This window comes from Telmatherina bonti (assembly GCF_933228915.1).
Source record: "Telmatherina bonti genome assembly, chromosome: 13".
NCBI lineage: Eukaryota > Metazoa > Chordata > Actinopteri > Atheriniformes > Telmatherinidae > Telmatherina > Telmatherina bonti.
The window spans coordinates 14714305-14732767 of NC_136611.1; the positions used below are offsets into that span (position 1 = coordinate 14714305).

Sequence of the window (18463 nt, forward strand, 5' to 3'; positions counted from 1 at the left end):
AATGAAATGGATACTGATGTGACAGAAATATTGAAATGTGGTACAAAGACACGAGGCCAAAGAAACTTCTGGGAGTAATTTTTTTTCCAATGTGATTTTATGTGCTTAAAGCATGTTAGTGGATTATGGGCAAGAGTTAGACAAGGCCCCATTAGGACCGTTTACAGCATGCTTCTAACAGTACAAAATATTTACAAAATACAAATTGAGCATAATAAATGATATCTGAACGCTCTTGAAATGCAAGAGCTTGGAAGCTGGACAAGTACATGACAAGAATAAGATGAGCCACAAGTTGAATGGCAGCACAAATATGCTCTGTAGTGTGTGCCATGAGTTGTTTCAACTAATCTCATAAGAACTTGAAAGAAAACCCAACTATTTGCTTCCTTACATACGTGGGGCTGGTTTACCTCTCAAATGGCTTATTTCTTCCTCAGATCTTAAACCAAAAATCTGCTTTACAGTACACACTTTGGAGGGAATCTCATGGATTTACACATTCATGCCAGTCTGATGGTTGTAATTAAATCTGATTTCCTACTGCATGCTTCAGTATGTAGAAAAAAGTTAACTGCTTAAAAAAAATGACACCAAAGTGCCTTGTCAGTAAAATATGTTGCCTCATGATTAAGACTGGCTTCAACCTTTACAAAAAGAAGTTGGGCATCTTCACAATTCCCACATCCACAGGCTCACCGAAGTAGAGGGGCTCTAGCTTTGGGTATGGAGTGACTACAAAGAAAAACAAAGATCCAAATTTAGAGACATTAAGTTTGCAGCACATTAAATTGTTATGCAACACCCCTACCCTCCCATATTTACAACACAACTTTGTGTTTGCCAGGTAGGAATCAAATGAATTACAGATGAAATAAAAAATTTCAACACAATTATTGCAAGAAAACTGAGGATAGATACCATAGCCTGGAAAATCTAATGGATTGCAAAGCACTGTGAGCTTTACGTCCTCTGGAGACAATGTGTCTGTTGCATGTAAAAAAGATGGAAAGAGATGAGCATTACAGAGAAGCTGAAGTAAAGGATGCCAACAGACATAAAGGCTAGTGAGGACAGACCAAAGGCAGATACAGTGAGCAGCAGAATCAAGAAAAGCTATAGCCAGTCATACTCCAAAAGACTGTCCTTGTGGGGGGGTTTCAAAAGGAGCAGAACAGAGACCAAGGTGGTTGGAATTAACTTTCAATGCCCAGGTAAGTGTTAGTTTGTACATTTCAGGTCTTATACGAGTTAGTGAGACATTGAGTCAAGTACCTTGGCTGGGCTGCACCATGTTTAACACCGATAAATTTGCTCAACAAAGATAAAACCTCGATTTGGTTTAGACAACCTAAAATATTATGCAGGACCAGTCTTTCCTGTATATTTGATAAATTTGTAGTCTGCAGACAAACCTTCAATAATTTCATTAGAATAGTTATTTAATTTCTCAAAGGAGAGTTTTAGTTCATTCTCTGAAAGCACAATAGCGGTCTTCATGTCAACAAATTTATATGAAATGACTGGATGATGAATATTTTTCATTGTGGATGAAGCCCAGTCTAAGGAAACTATGGTGATCAATTTATAGAAGAGGTAGAGTGAGTGCACTGAGCCTCTGGACTTCTGACTGGATTTAAACAGACATGAAAGATCAGATCTTTAGCTTCAATCTAAAGACCTTGTCACACCATGGCTGCCAAAAAGACTTAAAAGAAGTTTGGCTCCCCAAGTCAAAGTTTACTGTGATGAAATGTCAATGTCAAGTGAAAAATAAAACTGATTTATCACGTTTTATTAAAATCAGATGGATAAACTATTAATCCTGAAGGGAATTTTAACACCACGCAGTGTTTGGACCTCATGAACAGGTCAATTTCCATCTGCTAAATCCTCCTGAAGGACTTTTAATAAAACCTCTCAGGCAATCCAACAGTTAACTTGGAAATGTTTTCCAGTTTAATTACTATAAAAACTAAGGTAATGGCCTCTTCACAGTATCTTGTTATCATCTAACAGCTCTCTCATGCTTTATAGTGGTTAGATTGATGCCCATAAACTAAAAAGTTGCACATGGACGCTAAAAGAACACAGTAGTTTTTACTTTGCCAGAAGCCGTGCATTTACTCCAAGGTTACAAGTTCATTTATTCCAATTACTGCTCCCTGAGCCAACTCTGGAATAAACAAAGGGAATGGAATTTAATATTCTGCAGACTGTGGTGGACCATAACTTCTGATAAGCAGTGAGCTGAGAAAATATTTTGGACAGGTCCACACACATTAGGCCTACACAGAGACAGAATGTCCTGTCCAATGTACACCGGTTACAAAATAAGCTTTTCTTCCACAAGCTGCTCAGGTCAGTTTCAGAGGTTTTTGAAAGTAATGCATCTTCTGCTTAATCATTCATGAGACCTGAAATTTTGACAAGGAGAGCCAAAATATTTAAACTTTTCATTAATTAAAAGTTTTAAAAAAAATGTTTTTTTGTTCTTTTCTCTTGTAAATGCAGCCCAAGTCTCCACAAGGCTCAGAGTGTCTGAGGGCGCTTGCCTGCCAGTGGCCTTGTGCTGTGTGTAAGTTGTTGAAGATGTTGGAAGTGACACTGGTTGTGCCTCTATGGCTGCTGCATGGCTCACAACACATTGGGTCTCTGTTGTCAGCCACAACATGCAAGTTGCCAAGGGACCTGACCAGTCTGGTGTGGCGAAGAGAACTGGCAGAGAGAGGGGAAACTGTAAATGCAGTCCACAGGATCCATGAGTGGCTATAGCCTCTTGACTGTGGGTTCCCCCCCCCCCCAACTGTGTTGATGATGAATAAAAATTTCAACAAAACACAACCAACAAAACAAACCAAGAAAGAAAAAAAATTATATATATATATATATATATATATATATATATATATATATATATATATATATATATTTATATTTAAAAAAGCTGAAATTGGAAACATTTCAACAACAAAAAAGTCATTGATGACAGCACTTGTATCTACTCCTCTACATAATTTTCTACTGACCTTCCTCCTACTCCGTTAGCCGGCAGTGAGGTTCTGGTTCTCTTCCTGCTGTCTGACTGGTCAGACAGGGCCAGTGGGCCTACACTGGTCTTACAACCCCGAACACCAGGCTGCATAATGACCCTGCTGAATAGGAGAATAACATTATCCTCCAAGAAGATTCTACAAGTTTTACGCATATGTGAATGCATTTCAAATGTGTGCATGCTGTAAGTTTTACCTAAGGGTCTGTGATGACGACCTGGTGTTTATTTTATTCTCTTCTTGTCTGTGAAGACAAAGTAATGTAGCATAAACATGTGACAGTTCCTATTTGGAAACATAAAACAAAGTGGATGAAAAGACTGCATGAAGATGGAAAATAAGATAAAAAAAGATCAGTGAAGCCTTTAGCAGCCAGCTTAGATTAGCACAGCCAGGTTAAGCATCAGAAAGGCCAGGGGGTGGCATTAAACAACTTATAGAGGGACTTTCTATGCAGTTTTTATAATTTTAACAGCTTAACTTTTTAGAAATGGCACTTCACTTATCACAATCAGCAAAGCATTGTGTACAAAAATGACTGGATGATGGGAATGTTTATGGCACAAAATCATTGTGTACATAAAATGATGACAAGGGTGAGGCAGCAGCCTGATTTTTTACAAATTGAACCATCAGTTTTACTGTAGATGCAGGAGGAATAAATAAGATGATTTTTAACAGATTCCTGATTCGCGTTGGGAATTAGAAAGAGACCAGGGGCTCACTTACAGCATTCTCAGTTAGAGCTCCAGAAGGAGGGGTTTGGGGGGGCTGACGGGCAGCAGAACTCATTGAAATCCTAACCCGTCTATACAGAAATGCAGGATGGAAGAAGGGAAGCCATACACAATCCACCACAGGGCAAGGCTACACAGGGAGGAGAGCAGCATGGCTACCAGCCATCTGAAAGGAGGACAAATCCAACAACAAGAGCAAACGGAAAAAAAGGGGGGAAAAAAGGGACACACAAAAGACCTCTGGGCAGGATACAAAGCCTCTGATGCTGCTGTGCTTTTCCACTGGGACTGGATTAGATGCTACACCTGTCATAGAACCCTTCATTAGAAGGTGGCAGAAAGCAAATTTCTGATCTTTTCTAATTCTTCTGATGTTTAAACATTTTTTCCATTTACTTTTTAGCATTAAATGAACAGCGGATATAATGTTGCCGTTTTTAATCTATAACCCCTGGAAAAAACAAAGTCATCACCACAATGAGAAAAAGCTGAATGTTGAAAAATATTAAATAAAAAAAAAGTTTAATAGCTGCCCACTCAGCAAACTCAGGTATGTAAAACATACCTAAACTATACTTAAAAACATTGTTTTGAGTCTTTCCAGATCAAGTAGAAAAAAATGTAATCACCTTGTAAATGTTTAAAACAAAAAGCTATACAGGTCTGCAGTATAAGAGTAGATAGAGACTTATCAGGTCCTGCACCTGCCTGATCGACAGAAAATATCGCTCCAGTAACCAAACTGTCAGAAAGAACAATAAAACTTCTTCAAGTGAGAAATTCAGCTTGAAAAGGGACAGAAGATGCTGACTGTTTTCCATCATCTGTGTCCAAAATTTGAAACAAACCCAAAAAAAAAAGTTATAAAATGGAAAGGTTTGGAATAGAAACAATAAAGACACCAGAAAAGAGATTAAAAAAAACAACCTAATAGTCAATTCAGGTTTTTAAATAAAATGTAAGTAATTTTAGTTACACCAGGAAAAAGCCAAATGTGAAACAAAAACAAGGCCACAGAGGACTAAAGAGAAGCAGTCATGGACTGGGTGATTTAATACAAATGAAAATCAGTGATGGGTCACAAATCTGCATTTGGAGAGGAGTTGACGTTGGAAATTTTCGTTTGTAGCAGGCCCAATGACAGAAAAAAAGACGACTGAGGAAAGCAAATTTCCACAATCACTTATAATATGGGTTTGATGTCAGATAAAGAACTGGAGATAAAATACATGACAGTCCACACATCCTCTGTAAATTCACTTCTTAAGGCAAAGAAGTTGGGTGATGCTGTGGCCATCTGTCAAGATAATAATACTTTGTGCTCGCAGAGCAAAAACCATTAATACTTTTCATAAGGGCAGACATGTCAACCGAATGGCATGGAGAACAAACAGCCTGGATCTCAGTCTGATTTATAGTGGAAACTGAAGGAAGTGAATCCATCTCTCGAATGACAAAAGCTGTCCTCTCAATCAGATTAGGTATGAAGAAGTACAATCCATTTATCCACAATTTATTCATTCATTTATGCTTGCTTTCAAATTAAAATAATTTCAGGAATGGTTGTTCAGCTGTTGAATGGAATAGTTTAGTATAACATCTGTATGCTGAGTGAACATCCTGCAAGTGTGGTGATGCCATTATTTTTGCCAGTGGTTGTCAAGTTGATAGTTCAACTTCTTTCACGATCAATAAATAAATATTAGGAAACAAAGAAAAAGAAGAAACCCCCCCCCCCCCCCCCCCCCCAAAAAAAAACTAACAAGTAAGACAAAACAATATCAGCCTTCGACATTCCAATATATGTGTTAAACTACTATAATCCTACAAGAATGACGGCATCCATCACTTCTGTTCCATGAAAACTGATCATTTTCAACGGAGCTGGCAAAGATGGAAACCCGACATAGTAAAAGCTCAGGTGGTATGAGTAGACTGATCCAGTCATAAACGCAATGGAAAACAACAGGCAACTGACAATGATGCCTGCCCAACATTAATAACATGTTAGACACAAACACAGGTTGAACAGAGGCATGTGAATGCGTGCATGTCCAAGCGCTTTGTGCCTGTTGCCATGCATGAAAAAAGGCAGAAATGAAGAAGAAAAGTTTGGATACTATTGTTGTATTCATTCCTGGTATTCATCATGCACTTCAGTGTTACATAACAAAGCAAACAGTTGAGCCACATGGTGAAGTTGAGCTTATTAAACACATGTGCATGATGTGCAGGCAAAACTCGTCTCTGGTTTAATTTCTTCCTGAGAATCAACAAGTACCAGTTTTCACCCTGACGACCAATAAAATGTCAAGTAAAAATGTCTTGTAAAGCCACAAATTAAACTCAACGACCTCCATCACAGATTGTTCTATTAACAAATTATTTTTAAACTAAACTACATAAAAAAAGAATACTTACAGCTTAAATGGCAAAGCTGGCAATTTAAATAGTTTGATAAACAACAAGTACCTACTGGAGATGAGTCTCAAGTGTCTCTTAACATTTTTCCTTAAGCAGTGCTAAGTCAGTAATGCAAGCAGAGAGACAAAACATTGAATTAAACTAATCCAGATCTTATTTAAAACAGCGATTTGTTGAACAATTAGTGCTCTTGAGCTCTACTTTGGGCTCAACTTCAAAGTGTTATTTTAGTGCCGAGGACATCTCAGATATCCCTTGTTTAAAAACAGAACAGCTCAGTGAGTCCATGAGGCAGACAATGAAAGGTGTGTAGATGTAATGCATCCACTAACTGCATATCCACTTCACACCAGAGTCATCCAGAGAAAGAAAGAAAGAAAAGAGAAAAAAAGGAAAACAGGGCAACTTCAAAATCAGCCATTCCACGAGCCATACCTTTTGCTGGCATAGCAACCATTTCTACAGGAAGAGGATGTCAGCTTAAAGGACGTGATGTGCACTTACCTCCGTCATACAAAACCTCACTTCCTCTCTCTGTTTTTCCTCTCCCCCACTCTTTCTCTCTCTCTCTGCCTCTTTCTGCTATCTTTTGAACGGCAGGCAACACATCGGCCACACCGTGCCCATGAGGCTGCAGCAGAACACTACCACCTGCCTGACATGGGACAACAAAAGCCAAAGCCATATGGGTACATGGGCAGAGGCCGGTCAACCATCTTCAGCCATGTCGACACCCAGACTTCCACGGCTTGATTTATGTGGGCACAAATGATGTGGACTTTTGAGGGGAAAAGAGAAAAAAACTGCTGGGAGGCACATTAACTGTCAGTCACTGAAGGTTGTTGTATTTGTTTTAATATAAGTCCATCAGTTTAATGCCACATGGGTTGAAATAATTTCCTATTTGACTGGTGTGTTTTTGTTGTTCTCCTGATGCTGAGAATAATTCAGAATGGGCCCAACTTTAAGATGGGACCACCATATTGTTAAAAAATCAAAAGCCTTGAGATAAGCATTTTGGCCTTTGCCATCTCTATCTCTATCAGAAAGGACAAATGGCCACAGGGTAGTGACCACTAAGTAGCTCCATTTAAGAATTTAAAAAACTGTTTTGAAAAACCAGGGATGTTCCCTCCTTCCTGCTCATAAAGACCATAAGTTTGATGGGTACATGCCACTGGTTTTGTATTTAACTTTGGCCCTACGTCCTACTGCATTTTAGTGGAATTTACAGAAAAATGCTTCCATCTTGAGCAAAATTGGCAGGACCAGCGACGTGTAAATGTTATAAAGGATCAATCAAATAGGAAAAGTACAAAATAACTCTTATTCGCAGCCAACAGAGCAGGAGTAGCTAAAACAAGTTTAAATATCCACAGTCAATATGCGAGAGACTGCAAATGTTTTCACAACTATTGATTTTTGACCACCGAATGAAAGGAGAAAATAGAGTCCTGGCTGAACAATTTGAGACTTAATCTTAGAAGTACAGCTAAATGGATTTTTTTTCTTTAGATTCATATATATATATATATATATATATATATATATATATATATATATATATATATATATATATATATATATATATATATATATATATATATATACACACACACACACATATATATATATATTTGTGTGTTGACCTCAAATATATATATGTATATATATATATATATATATATATATATATATATATACACACACACACACACACATATATAATTAATTTATTGCAGTCTCCTACTGACTAAATGAGTGACCCAGTTATACAACACTGTGACATGATAACACTGCCTAGCAACATTTATTGATTTGACCTATTTATCTTTTCCCCTCCTTACCTTTTCAAAGGTTTAATCTCAAAATCTAACTCAAGAAGAACCATTATTTTAACAGTGAAATAAGATTAAAGAATCTTTAACGTCCAAATCTTTTGTGCCTTTCTAAATCCAACTCTTAGGAAAATGTTTACTGGAAGAATGCGTGTCAAACAACTATGTCACTTACTCTGTGTCATAATATCTGAGCTATTTCTTCCTTTATTTATTGTTCATCTTCATCACTCTGATCAAACATGAAAGTGGGTTAACTGTATTACACTTGGCCTGCATGTGACTGTGAAAAGAGATCCAAAAGAGGGAAAAAATATTATTACAATTAATTATGATGAAATTTCCACACTTAATCAAGGACTGTAGCCATTACAGTTTTACCATTCCTAAAAGCTGACTATCCTGGAAAACCAGAAATGAAATGAAAAATGTAACAAAAGAAAGAAAAAAAACATCACTTCATGGTCTTCAAAGCATAAGCTACTTATGGTTTGAAAAACACTACAGTGTATGTATGTGTAATGATCTGAGGGACTGACGAGGAGGGGTACTGTTCATTCAGCAGTACAACACACATGGGCGTGATGCATGGTATGGCTTGCAGGTTGCTTGGATACTTACGACAGTGAACCTGAAGATGATCTGGCCTGTCTCTTGCTTTTAAGGGCCCGGAGTTTATCACCCTGTGTGAGGCCATTTCTCTCCTCTTCATCACTGTACTGTAAAACAGAGAAGTCCTGCATAAATAAACAATTGGTAGTAGTGGCTCATTAATTCTGTCTGTAGAGATACTGTTTATAAAAAAGGTCAAACTAAAGGCTTGTTTATGCTCGCTTACATATGTCTGTCTCTCATATGTCTTTATGTTGACCTAGTTGTGTTAAGCTTGTTACATACGCCACGAGAAGCAAGAACTGAGTTTTTGCTCTCGAGGCTGCAGGAACAAGAAAAAATGATTTTTCGTCGGGTCCATTCAAACTCCACGAGAAGCATGTCTGCAGCGGGGAGGGATCTCTGCGTGGGCTGATGTCTGCTTTTATGTGTAATGAGCCCGGTTGTTACCTCCACCAAGGAGGTTATGTTTTTCCCTGCGCCTTTGTGCTCAAGATAACTTAAAAGGTTACGGACGGATTTTCATAAAAATTTCAAGAATTGTTGGAAATGTGAAGAACTGATTACTTTTTGGTGGTGATCTGGATCAGCCTTTGGATCCAGGAATTTGTTAAAAAGGATTCTTTAACATTGTGCTTGGCAGAGGTTTCTGCTCTCCAAGTGCTTTTCTAGTTTCATATTCAACGAGCAGCTTTGTCCGCGGCAGGGCGGGTTGTCCACACAGCTGGGTCCGATTGTTTTAATGCCACATGTAGCAATGTTCGTACTTTCTCACCACCTCGTCGGCTGGGGTAAAACAATACGTTTTACCTGCAACAGTAAAAACGCAGAAGCAGCAGCTCCGCTTCAAGCTTTTTCTGTGTTGACGACGCCCACCTCAAATGTCTGACCAATCACACGATACTTTTATGAGCCCCACAAGAAAAAAGTTCTGCCAGCCCGGTGTGTCGAGAACTGTCTTCAAACGCGTCCGCGAGAACAAAATGACGTCATTTTCTTTTTCGGGGCCTTGAGAACAAGAAAAAAGTTCTCGCTTCTCGTGGAGTATGTAACAAGCTTTAGTCCGTTCATCCACATGTAGGCACTGCTGAGTTCAGAGACAACCAACTGGTTTGGCACCAGTTGGTGGCTGTAGAGGTGGACACACAGCCTCTCTGCAAATGCTTCCACTATGTCTACAGTTGTTTATTGGTTTATTTATTTGGGTGTTTCTGCATCTTCTTCCCGTTAACTTCTTCTCTAGTTTCTTTCGCAAGTTGTGTGTCAGCTGTACAACTCAATATTGTCCCCGCAATTTCAGAGATTTTTCTCCATTTTCTGCGTCAAGTGATGGATAGCTAAGCCCCTTGAAAACAGACCAAACTGCTTGGGTGGGAGACAGACCAAACTGTCTGTCCATCTGCATATCAGTCTTCTGTGTCAAGCATAAATGGACCTTTAAGAATCCTCCTGAAAGTCAAAATCAAACTCACCAATTCTATTTCCTCTTTCTTGGACGCTCTGTTTTTGTTGTTCCCATTAATGGTAATGTCATCCACCCCCGACAGGATCCTGGTGACAGCCATCTTTCCATTCTCTTGTTCATTCTGTATCTTCTCACGGAAAATATCTCCCTCTGCCCACAGACTGTTCTGCTTCCTAATAAAAACAATTCAAACAAACCATAACAAAAACCTGTTCATTATGACAAACCAAAATAATCTTTATTAATCAGATTTCTTACTACCCTCCTTTTGCTGAGATGCTCCCTATAAATCCCTGAAACCCTGATTAGCTGATTTAAAAATCTGAAAATGTTAATTTTCCAAACACAAGATCTGAAAATCCTTCTTCAATGAAAACCTACTCTTCAACAAAGTTCTGCTGAGGCCCAATGATGGACCCTGGTCGGCAGATCCGTATCCAAGCAATGGCCTCCGCTGCAGTCAGGCCGTAGTGTTTCATCATATAGCAGGCAATCAGGGTGCCAGTTCTTCCCAGGCCAGCTAAAAGAAAAAACCCCCCAAAAAGTAGCTTTTGGTTACAGTAAACAGAAAACTAAGCAGAATCTGTAGAGCAAAAAAATGTCTCTTACCCTTGCAGTGGACAGCAACGGCTCCCTCTGAATTCTCACAGATGTTGAGAAACTTCCTCACAATCGAGTCATTTGGTGTGCTCCCATCCACAAAGAACAGGTCGTGATGTTCAAAGCCAGAGTCTGTGAAACGTTTGGCGTCGTACATCTTTTTGTTGAGTCTGATGATGGTGGTGATGTTATGTTTCCTGAAGTATGGGATGTAAGCCTCAGGAGCATGTAGAGGATACCCTTAAGGAAGAGAAAAGCGTTTTTGTGAGTTTAGGAGCTGTTCGGATGAGATCAGGTGTATTTCTGTAATGTACTTCAATTACCATTCTCTATTTTGCTTTTTGGATGCGGCCCACTGAATGCAAGGAACTTTCCTGGAATGATCCAGTTAAAGTCTCCATTCTCTGCTCTCTCATAGTGCTCATACTCCTCAACATCAAAGTTTGAGAAGTCGAGCCAGCCATACTGTAGAGCCTATTGGATGGTTGACAGGAACAACATTTTATTAGAACCATGAAAAAAGAAGATAAAACATAAATCAGTTCTCCAACTACATACTTTGTGAATACCACGGAGGCAATCTAAGATGTTCAGATTGTACATGCAGGTTCCAAATGAAGCATCTCTGCAAAACAGAAAAACACAGTGATGGAGCTGGTCTGCACAACATTCTTGTTTTATGTCATTTAAGCATTCTTTAAATTCTTCATCTTGAATTTAAAATCTCCCACACCGATTTCATCTGTTTTTTTTTTTTAAATTGCATCTTGTCCTCTAATTTCTCAGGACAAACTTTCTTTTAAAGTTATTTAAGAAGGTACCACAATCTTTTTTTCCATTGTTGTGCTCTTCTAGCAACACATTACTTTAAGTTTGACAAGTTTCCCAGATATAGTAACCAAAACCAGAAACAAAAATTTATCACCCTAAATGGGAATAGGTTGGAACAACATGGAAAATGGAAATAAAACCAGTATTAACAAAAGGCTTTGTACTTGAAAGAGGAAAATGGGCAGGGGATCTCCATTTTATCAAAAGGTTATAGAAAAAATAATTGTAGTGTTTAAAAACTATATTTGAATCCAATATTTTTTTGCATTATTTATCCTTGTGTGTTAAAAAATATTTCGGAAGACGTTTTAATTGCATTAAGGGCAAGGGCGCAGGTCTAAAGTGCCTGTCTGACTTGTTTTGAGGTAGTATCACATTCTCAGTTGAAAAAAATGAATAAAAAGTATTCTCATGAAAGACTAAAAAGTCCATCCAAGCTTTATAACCACAAGCCCAAAAGTAAGGCTCTGTGGAGGACAGGGTACCATCAGCGCCACAAGCACAAAGCGACGTCACACTCCGGTAATGGCAGCATAAATACACAAATACACTGGGATTTTAGAGCGACATATACTGCCTGCAGGAATACATCTTATCCAGACATGCCCATGTATTTCTCAATAAGACAATGCAAACCATATTCAGCACATATTACAAATGAATAGCTGCAGATAAAAGGGTGCTGGCACTAGACTGATGTTGCCTGCAGTGCTGACCTGACCCAACAGAAGTACAGAACAAACTAAATTATTGCAGATTTGCATGATTTAAAAAAAAAAAAAAAAGTGCTAATTTTATATTGTTCCATCTTTTTCTAATTTGGGTAATAATTAACTGAGTTCAGGTTAGAAGTGCCATTAATTAGATTAACTAAACTGTTTTTTAGCAATATGCACATGTTGATGCCACATTTATGCATTTTAACAGAACAAACCGCAAATTTATAGCTGTTCTCAGATTACATACTCTCTTAGTGGATTGTTACCTGAATGGAATATATGTTGAATTTCTTGACACCAGCAGATTGTAGGCCTCCTCAGGCATCATATTAAGGTGCATGACCTAAAAAGATAAAAGTCTCATCACCAAGTACTCTCTTTCATTACATGCTAAATGCAGTTTTTATATTTTATTATCAACATTGTGTTAAAAATATCAACAACGATCAAAGAAATACATAATGTACATGTTTAATCTCTACTTACTGCATATGAGCCTATCAGGTAGGCAGCATTGGCTTGTTTCTTCTGATCTCCACAGGTATAAAAAATAATCCTCTTTCTTGACAGTGTAATGGACTGCACAAAAACATTAATGACAGCATGAGATGAAATGCAATGCCATGTTTATCTCCCTTAGGTGTACAGAGCATGAGATATAGAACTGATAAGTAAGTACAGTTAATCATTTATTTTTCCACTCCTCTCGCATGACATGAGGTTATCTGTACTTGCAAAGTTGTAGTGGTTAGATATCAACCAGTAATAAAAAAAAAAACAAAAAACATGTAACTGCAAGTGTTTAATTTAAACCATAGCCTTATGTATAAGGAAATTTACATATTTAAATCTAAAAAAGCTCAGAATAAGACTGGATGATCATCATTTATAACAGTGGTATATGTAACCAGAGCTGCAGAGTAAATGGATCATCAGTCTTAACTTCTGCCCAAATTTGCACCTCTCCAAGATCAGAATCACAAAGTCACAAATACAAACAGCATTCACAAAGAGGAACATTGCCACCACACATTAGGGCCTTAAATTTATACAGTGAAGCTGATGTGCAAAATACCATAAAACCTACTTTACTTAGTCTACTGACTGAGTTTGAATATATTTTGATTGATCAATGTTTTTTTCTCTCCACCCTTCTTCTAGAAATTGCAATGAGGAGCAGCAGTTGACGTTTACCTTGAGCTTCTTTGTCAGCTTGCAACAGAAGCGATAAAACATGGCCAGGTTAAGGGGACCAAAGTCTGCATAAAAACTGGGAGAAGGAGAGACAAAGGGAAAGAGAAAGAGTGTGTCAGAATGGCTATTTATGCAGCCAGCTTTCGTCTCTGGGGAAGTTTCACGAGATAGAATCAGCTACCTCAGGCTGACACACCAAAAACACTGACTGGAGTAAAGGCTATATATGGAAATGTTTGATGCTAGAGTTGGTCGATCAAAGCAGAAAAAAAAAAAAAAGCTGCAAGGAGGTTTGTCTTTTTAAAGGCATGAGGGCACAACTCTGAAAAAAATCTGTATTGTTCTCTTCCATGGTAAATTGTACAACAACCCAAATTTCTGTCCTCCATTACAAGCTCTGGAGGTGACAATGTGCTTTGTAGGTATTTGAAGTTCTTTTCACACTCTAAAATGGATTTCCTTTGACTTTGGAGCAGTGCACAATACATTTCCTGATTAGGTTTCTAGCAATGACTTCTGAAAATGAAAAGAGGTGGAAACCAATCACAAAAGCATGAAAAGGTGTAAGGAGCTCTGAGGGTGTATTTACACCAGGATAAGGCAAGGGGACTCGGCCTATTAGACAGGGATTTCTAAAAAGATTCCTATTTTCCTTTGCTTGTGTTTAAACTGCACTTGACTCACGCTGACCTGGGCAACGTCATGAGGTGGTACTCCCACAAATACACAGTTTTGCAGGTAAAAATGACAGATAAAATACCACCCACGCAGATATTTATTTAGTGCATGTTGGTCGCAGGAATTTTTTTCTTCTTTCTCCCTGTTTATTTTTGTGGACAGGCAACGGGGTCGCTTTTATTGTGAAGCCCTGCAGGAGTATTTCCAAAGCTTGTGCTTGTTGCGAGGAAAGGTCTCACCATTGCACGCCCAGAGGAGCCAGTAAGATACTTTTCTGCGGCTGGTTCTGGGATGGCATTTGGTTTATGCAGTATTCTCCTAATCAAACAAAAACAACTTAAATAAAATCTTAAGATCAAATAAACCTTTAAATCTATTTAGTGTGTTGTTTTCTTTTCCATTTCTTACTGTAAATGAAAACAATGACAGAACACCACAAATACAGAAAAGCAATGTAATAAAGGGATGGGGGTGTGCTTAAAATTACTAAATATTTTAACGTGGGAGTCAGGTTGTGGGTTGTACATAAACGGATCGGGTCGGGTCCAGATCTCAACAGAAGAAATCTTGAGATTCCTAATTTTACTGTAGTGTGCAGAACCTGCTTTTTTGCAACACTTGCTGCTGGTTTTGTTTTTCCTCCCATCCAAATGATCTGCATCACTTCCTTCTTCTTGATGCTTTATTGCAGTCGACAGACATCATTTTCTGTTTGGTTGCTGGAAAGTCCGTTTGCAAGCAAACTGGGACCCTCGGCTTTCAAACAGACTACAGTCCACTTCTTTGGTCTGAATCACGGTGCAGTTAATGTCTATACTGTGCCAAACAAACACTATCATCCCTGAAAGCAGACTATCTTCCATTTAGCATTTAGACCAAATACCAGCAGTGTGAAAATCCCCTTAGATGTTGCAACTATAATACTATTGTAAGCCCATTTAAATGTCTTTTAATGCATTTGAAAAAGTAAAATGATATCGGAAGAAAACTAGAAATCACTCTTTAACATGCAAGATAATCACAGTTAAAAAAACAAAAAACACTAGGTGACTCCATTACTTAAGAAGAGAACCATCACTAAATAGCAAAAAGTATCACATTTATGCTCACAGAAAGATTTTGACATTTAAAGTGGATTATATAATTTCTCCCTTTTTATAATTATGGAAGTCAGTTATTAAGGTCTGCTCCTGGGAAGACAGCTGAAAGTTAATGTAAGCTGCCAAGCTCTGATATAGGTGGTTAAACACACTTGATTATTTTCAGACTCTGAATTAAATTGTGCAGGATGCAGGTATTAACTGTTGTGAAGGAATTTCCAATAAATGAATTAAAAAAAAGAAAAAGAAAAGAAAAAAACATGATATATGCATTTATCGGTTTGGTCACCCATTAAATTAGGTTAGTCCACTGCAAGTTGGAGTGGGAAAAAAGTAGCCACATTGGTAAGATCTTGTTCTAATGAATGACATAGTGGAGGATCACCTGCAGTTATGCCGTTTTTCTCTTGACAAAAAAAGCAAGATGTTAGTAAGTTCCAGAAGAGCTGGATGAGGAGTTATCTTCTGTAGTTGTAGATCAGCCAGGACACAACAGTGCTGTGATACAAGCTCAGGCTGGTGAAGAACATTACTTTGTTGATGGTTTCTTCAAGTAATAACAAAGTTCAAACATTTACTGCACTTACTATATGATTCTAAAAGTCGTATTAACCTTTAATTTGGATTTGTTTCCATGCATATGTCCTTATAAAAATTTCCAGCTCTCTAACACTCTAAAAAGAAGTTAAACAGAAAAAAGCAAATGTCCCCACAAATAAGACAAGTCTGATTAAAAGTAGAAAAAAAACGTAAACTGATAAGTAATATATAAATAAAATATTCTCAATATCAGATTCCCAATCATCAAAAAAGAGATTTACATTTCAACATTTTCATAAACGTGACTGAAAAGAGGAAACCAGAGGAAAGAGCTCTAAAGGTAAATAAAAGGAGAGCACTGGATAGATAAGATAATAGTCAACACAACTTGTGCCAGTTCACAGTGTAAGCAACCTAATGTGTAGCGTTTGACCTCGTTATCAGTCGAAAAAAAGAGGACTCAACCTAGTTAAACTTTCATTCTAGTTTTATAAACCGATTATTATCAATTCATTTAAAGCTGAGCACAGTGCTGGCTATACAAGTTTAAACATCCATGCATTTATTGATTTTAATGAAGAGCACAACTAACAAATTCTGAAAGCATTTATCTTTAACCTCAGTAATCTCTAAGTCTAGATATAGAACTGTAGTAACACAGGTAGATAACTCTTTTTGTTTATTTGTGTTTTTATTTCTTACACAGTATTGTTTTGGCTCATGTTACCTATAGAAGTTTTTATATAGTGTATTTTGTGTCCTATGAGCTGTTGCAATGGATTTAATCTATCTACTCTGTCATGAAGTTGAACATTGGTAGAATATTTAATGAAGCCTGGACTGTACCAATACCTCCCAAAGTGTTACAGTATAATTCTCATTCTGGAGCCAATTGTATTTAAAAGACAAAGCAGAGATAGATTACTCACTTCTCGTATGCCAGCTCTTCATCTATGCAGAAACAGTGTCGGTCAGTTGTGCTCTTGATCTTTTGCTGAAGTATGGCAAAATAGAGTTGATCTAGTGGAAGGAGAGAGGGGAGAAGGGGACATTGACGGAAAGGGAGAGCCAATTAAAAGGCAAATAGCTGCTTATATCATAAATATACATTTAAATTTACCCATCCCCACACAGACCAGCAGCTTTTTTTCAACGTAACCAGCTCTTTTTCGTTTTTACTACCAACGTACCCTTGATGAACTCGACACATCTTGAAGAAATATCGTCCGAGGTCATCTTGCAAACACTTCTGAACATGTCGTTTTCTTTGTAGCCGCACGGAGCAAATTTCCTCAGGAAGACTTGCGCATGCTATGTAAACTCACGCGAACAACTTGCTTAACGCTTTCAAGCAATTTTAAATATTTTTCTATTTAGTGGGGCTGTTTTTTTTGGGGGGGCCTGACTTTGTTTCCGAAGTGGGGAAAGTCACCAGTCGTGGAGGGAAGGGGAGTTGCGAGAGCAAGTGCGCACTCTGCTAAAACTTATCCCCGCGAGACTCCTCCTCTAGAGTATTTTACGAGAAGCTATTGGCTGGCGCAGATGCAAGACGCCACATGATTGGTCAAAGTTTCTGTTATTCAAAGTCAGTTCCGCCTCTTTCAGTTTAAAGTTCTCGACATAAGACATATCATAGGCCCCGGGACAGTTGCCCAAGCGGTTGCTAGGACGATTCGTTAGCCAGTAAGATTTGCGATTTCGACTGACGAACCTCCCCTATTTTAGCCTGGAGAGAGATTGTTGACGATGCATCGGGATCAGGAAACAGCATCAATATATGACAATTAAAACGACAATAGTGTGACAGTGGGATATAGAATTATATTTAAGGCATCGGTACACCACAACACCCCTCTGTGCACATGGACAACACACAAACACTCCCCAAAAGATGACAAAAAAAGAAGTACGTTTTTGCACTGTAATAAACTCCGTACACATTTCTGTATTTTATGAACAGACTGCGATTGCAAGTCGATGCAAACCCACAGCATTCAGATTTTTTTTTTATTTTTTTTTTTTTTTTAAAAAAGGGCAATCGATGTCGCCATATTGGTGCAAAACTGAGGAAAATATGACTTTCCCACACTTGGAAAGGTTGCGTACGCTTTAAGGCATGTCCCAAATAGGCTGAAAGTTCAGTGTTCATACAGTACTGACCAGCTTACCTGTTATCTCAATGTAAGTATCTGCGTTTGGCTCCGCCTCTGAGCTGCTGTGAGCTGAACAGCGTTTTTTCCTCGACTCGGCTCGCCTCCTCTCGCTCTTGCGTTTCATTTTCTCTTCAGGGCTGCACGAATGACATCGCTGAGCAGCTGCGACGGATATCCTCCGCTTGGCAGAGCGGCGACTTGTCCGCGTTTTCTTGCACTTAATGTGGCATGTCAAAGGCTTTCTGTGCGCATCCACAGACGTACAGTTGGCTGCTTCAAGCCTCTCTGGTGGCGGTGACGTCTTTGAGCAGGGGCAGGTTTCTGCTTTCTGAATCCCCTACAAGTGACGTAGCAGGAGTAGCTGTCCAATGCCCACCACCTTAACTGTTCAGTTGCAGCACTTTTACTATAGAAATATATCAGCATGTAATGCAAAATGCTGAATAATACAACTGGATGTGAATGATGTATATGTAAAGATAGCAAATCAGTGCATCAGTTATTAATTATTTATAATTA

The 18463-nt window shown here is 38.3% G+C and overlaps 1 protein-coding gene across 7 annotated transcripts; it reads right to left on the reverse strand.

The window, feature by feature from the left end:
• Positions 1–87: 87 nt before the first annotated feature.
• On the reverse strand, positions 88–18233 carry cdc14b (cell division cycle 14B). Of its 7 annotated transcripts, none has more exons than XM_079251599.1 (16): positions 17960–18233; positions 16721–16811; positions 13474–13549; positions 12766–12858; positions 12546–12622; positions 11288–11354; positions 11053–11203; positions 10739–10969; positions 10511–10649; positions 10137–10302; positions 8674–8771; positions 3250–3297; positions 3030–3152; positions 2556–2718; positions 922–987; positions 88–735 (listed from the first exon to the last, which is right to left on the reverse strand). In XM_079251599.1, the coding sequence occupies exons 1-15, from the start codon at positions 18066–18068 to the stop codon at positions 964–966; spliced, it is 1656 nt and encodes a 551-aa protein (XP_079107725.1). In that variant the 5' UTR covers positions 18069–18233; the 3' UTR covers positions 88–735; positions 922–963. The 7 variants fall into 7 exon arrangements, with proteins under 7 accessions (XP_079107725.1, XP_079107723.1, XP_079107726.1 ...); XM_079251597.1 differs by having other exon boundaries at positions 3030–3155; XM_079251600.1 differs by lacking the exon at positions 17960–18233 and adding an exon at positions 16982–17217 and having other exon boundaries at positions 3030–3155.
• Between the last annotated feature and the right edge of the window lie 230 nt (positions 18234–18463).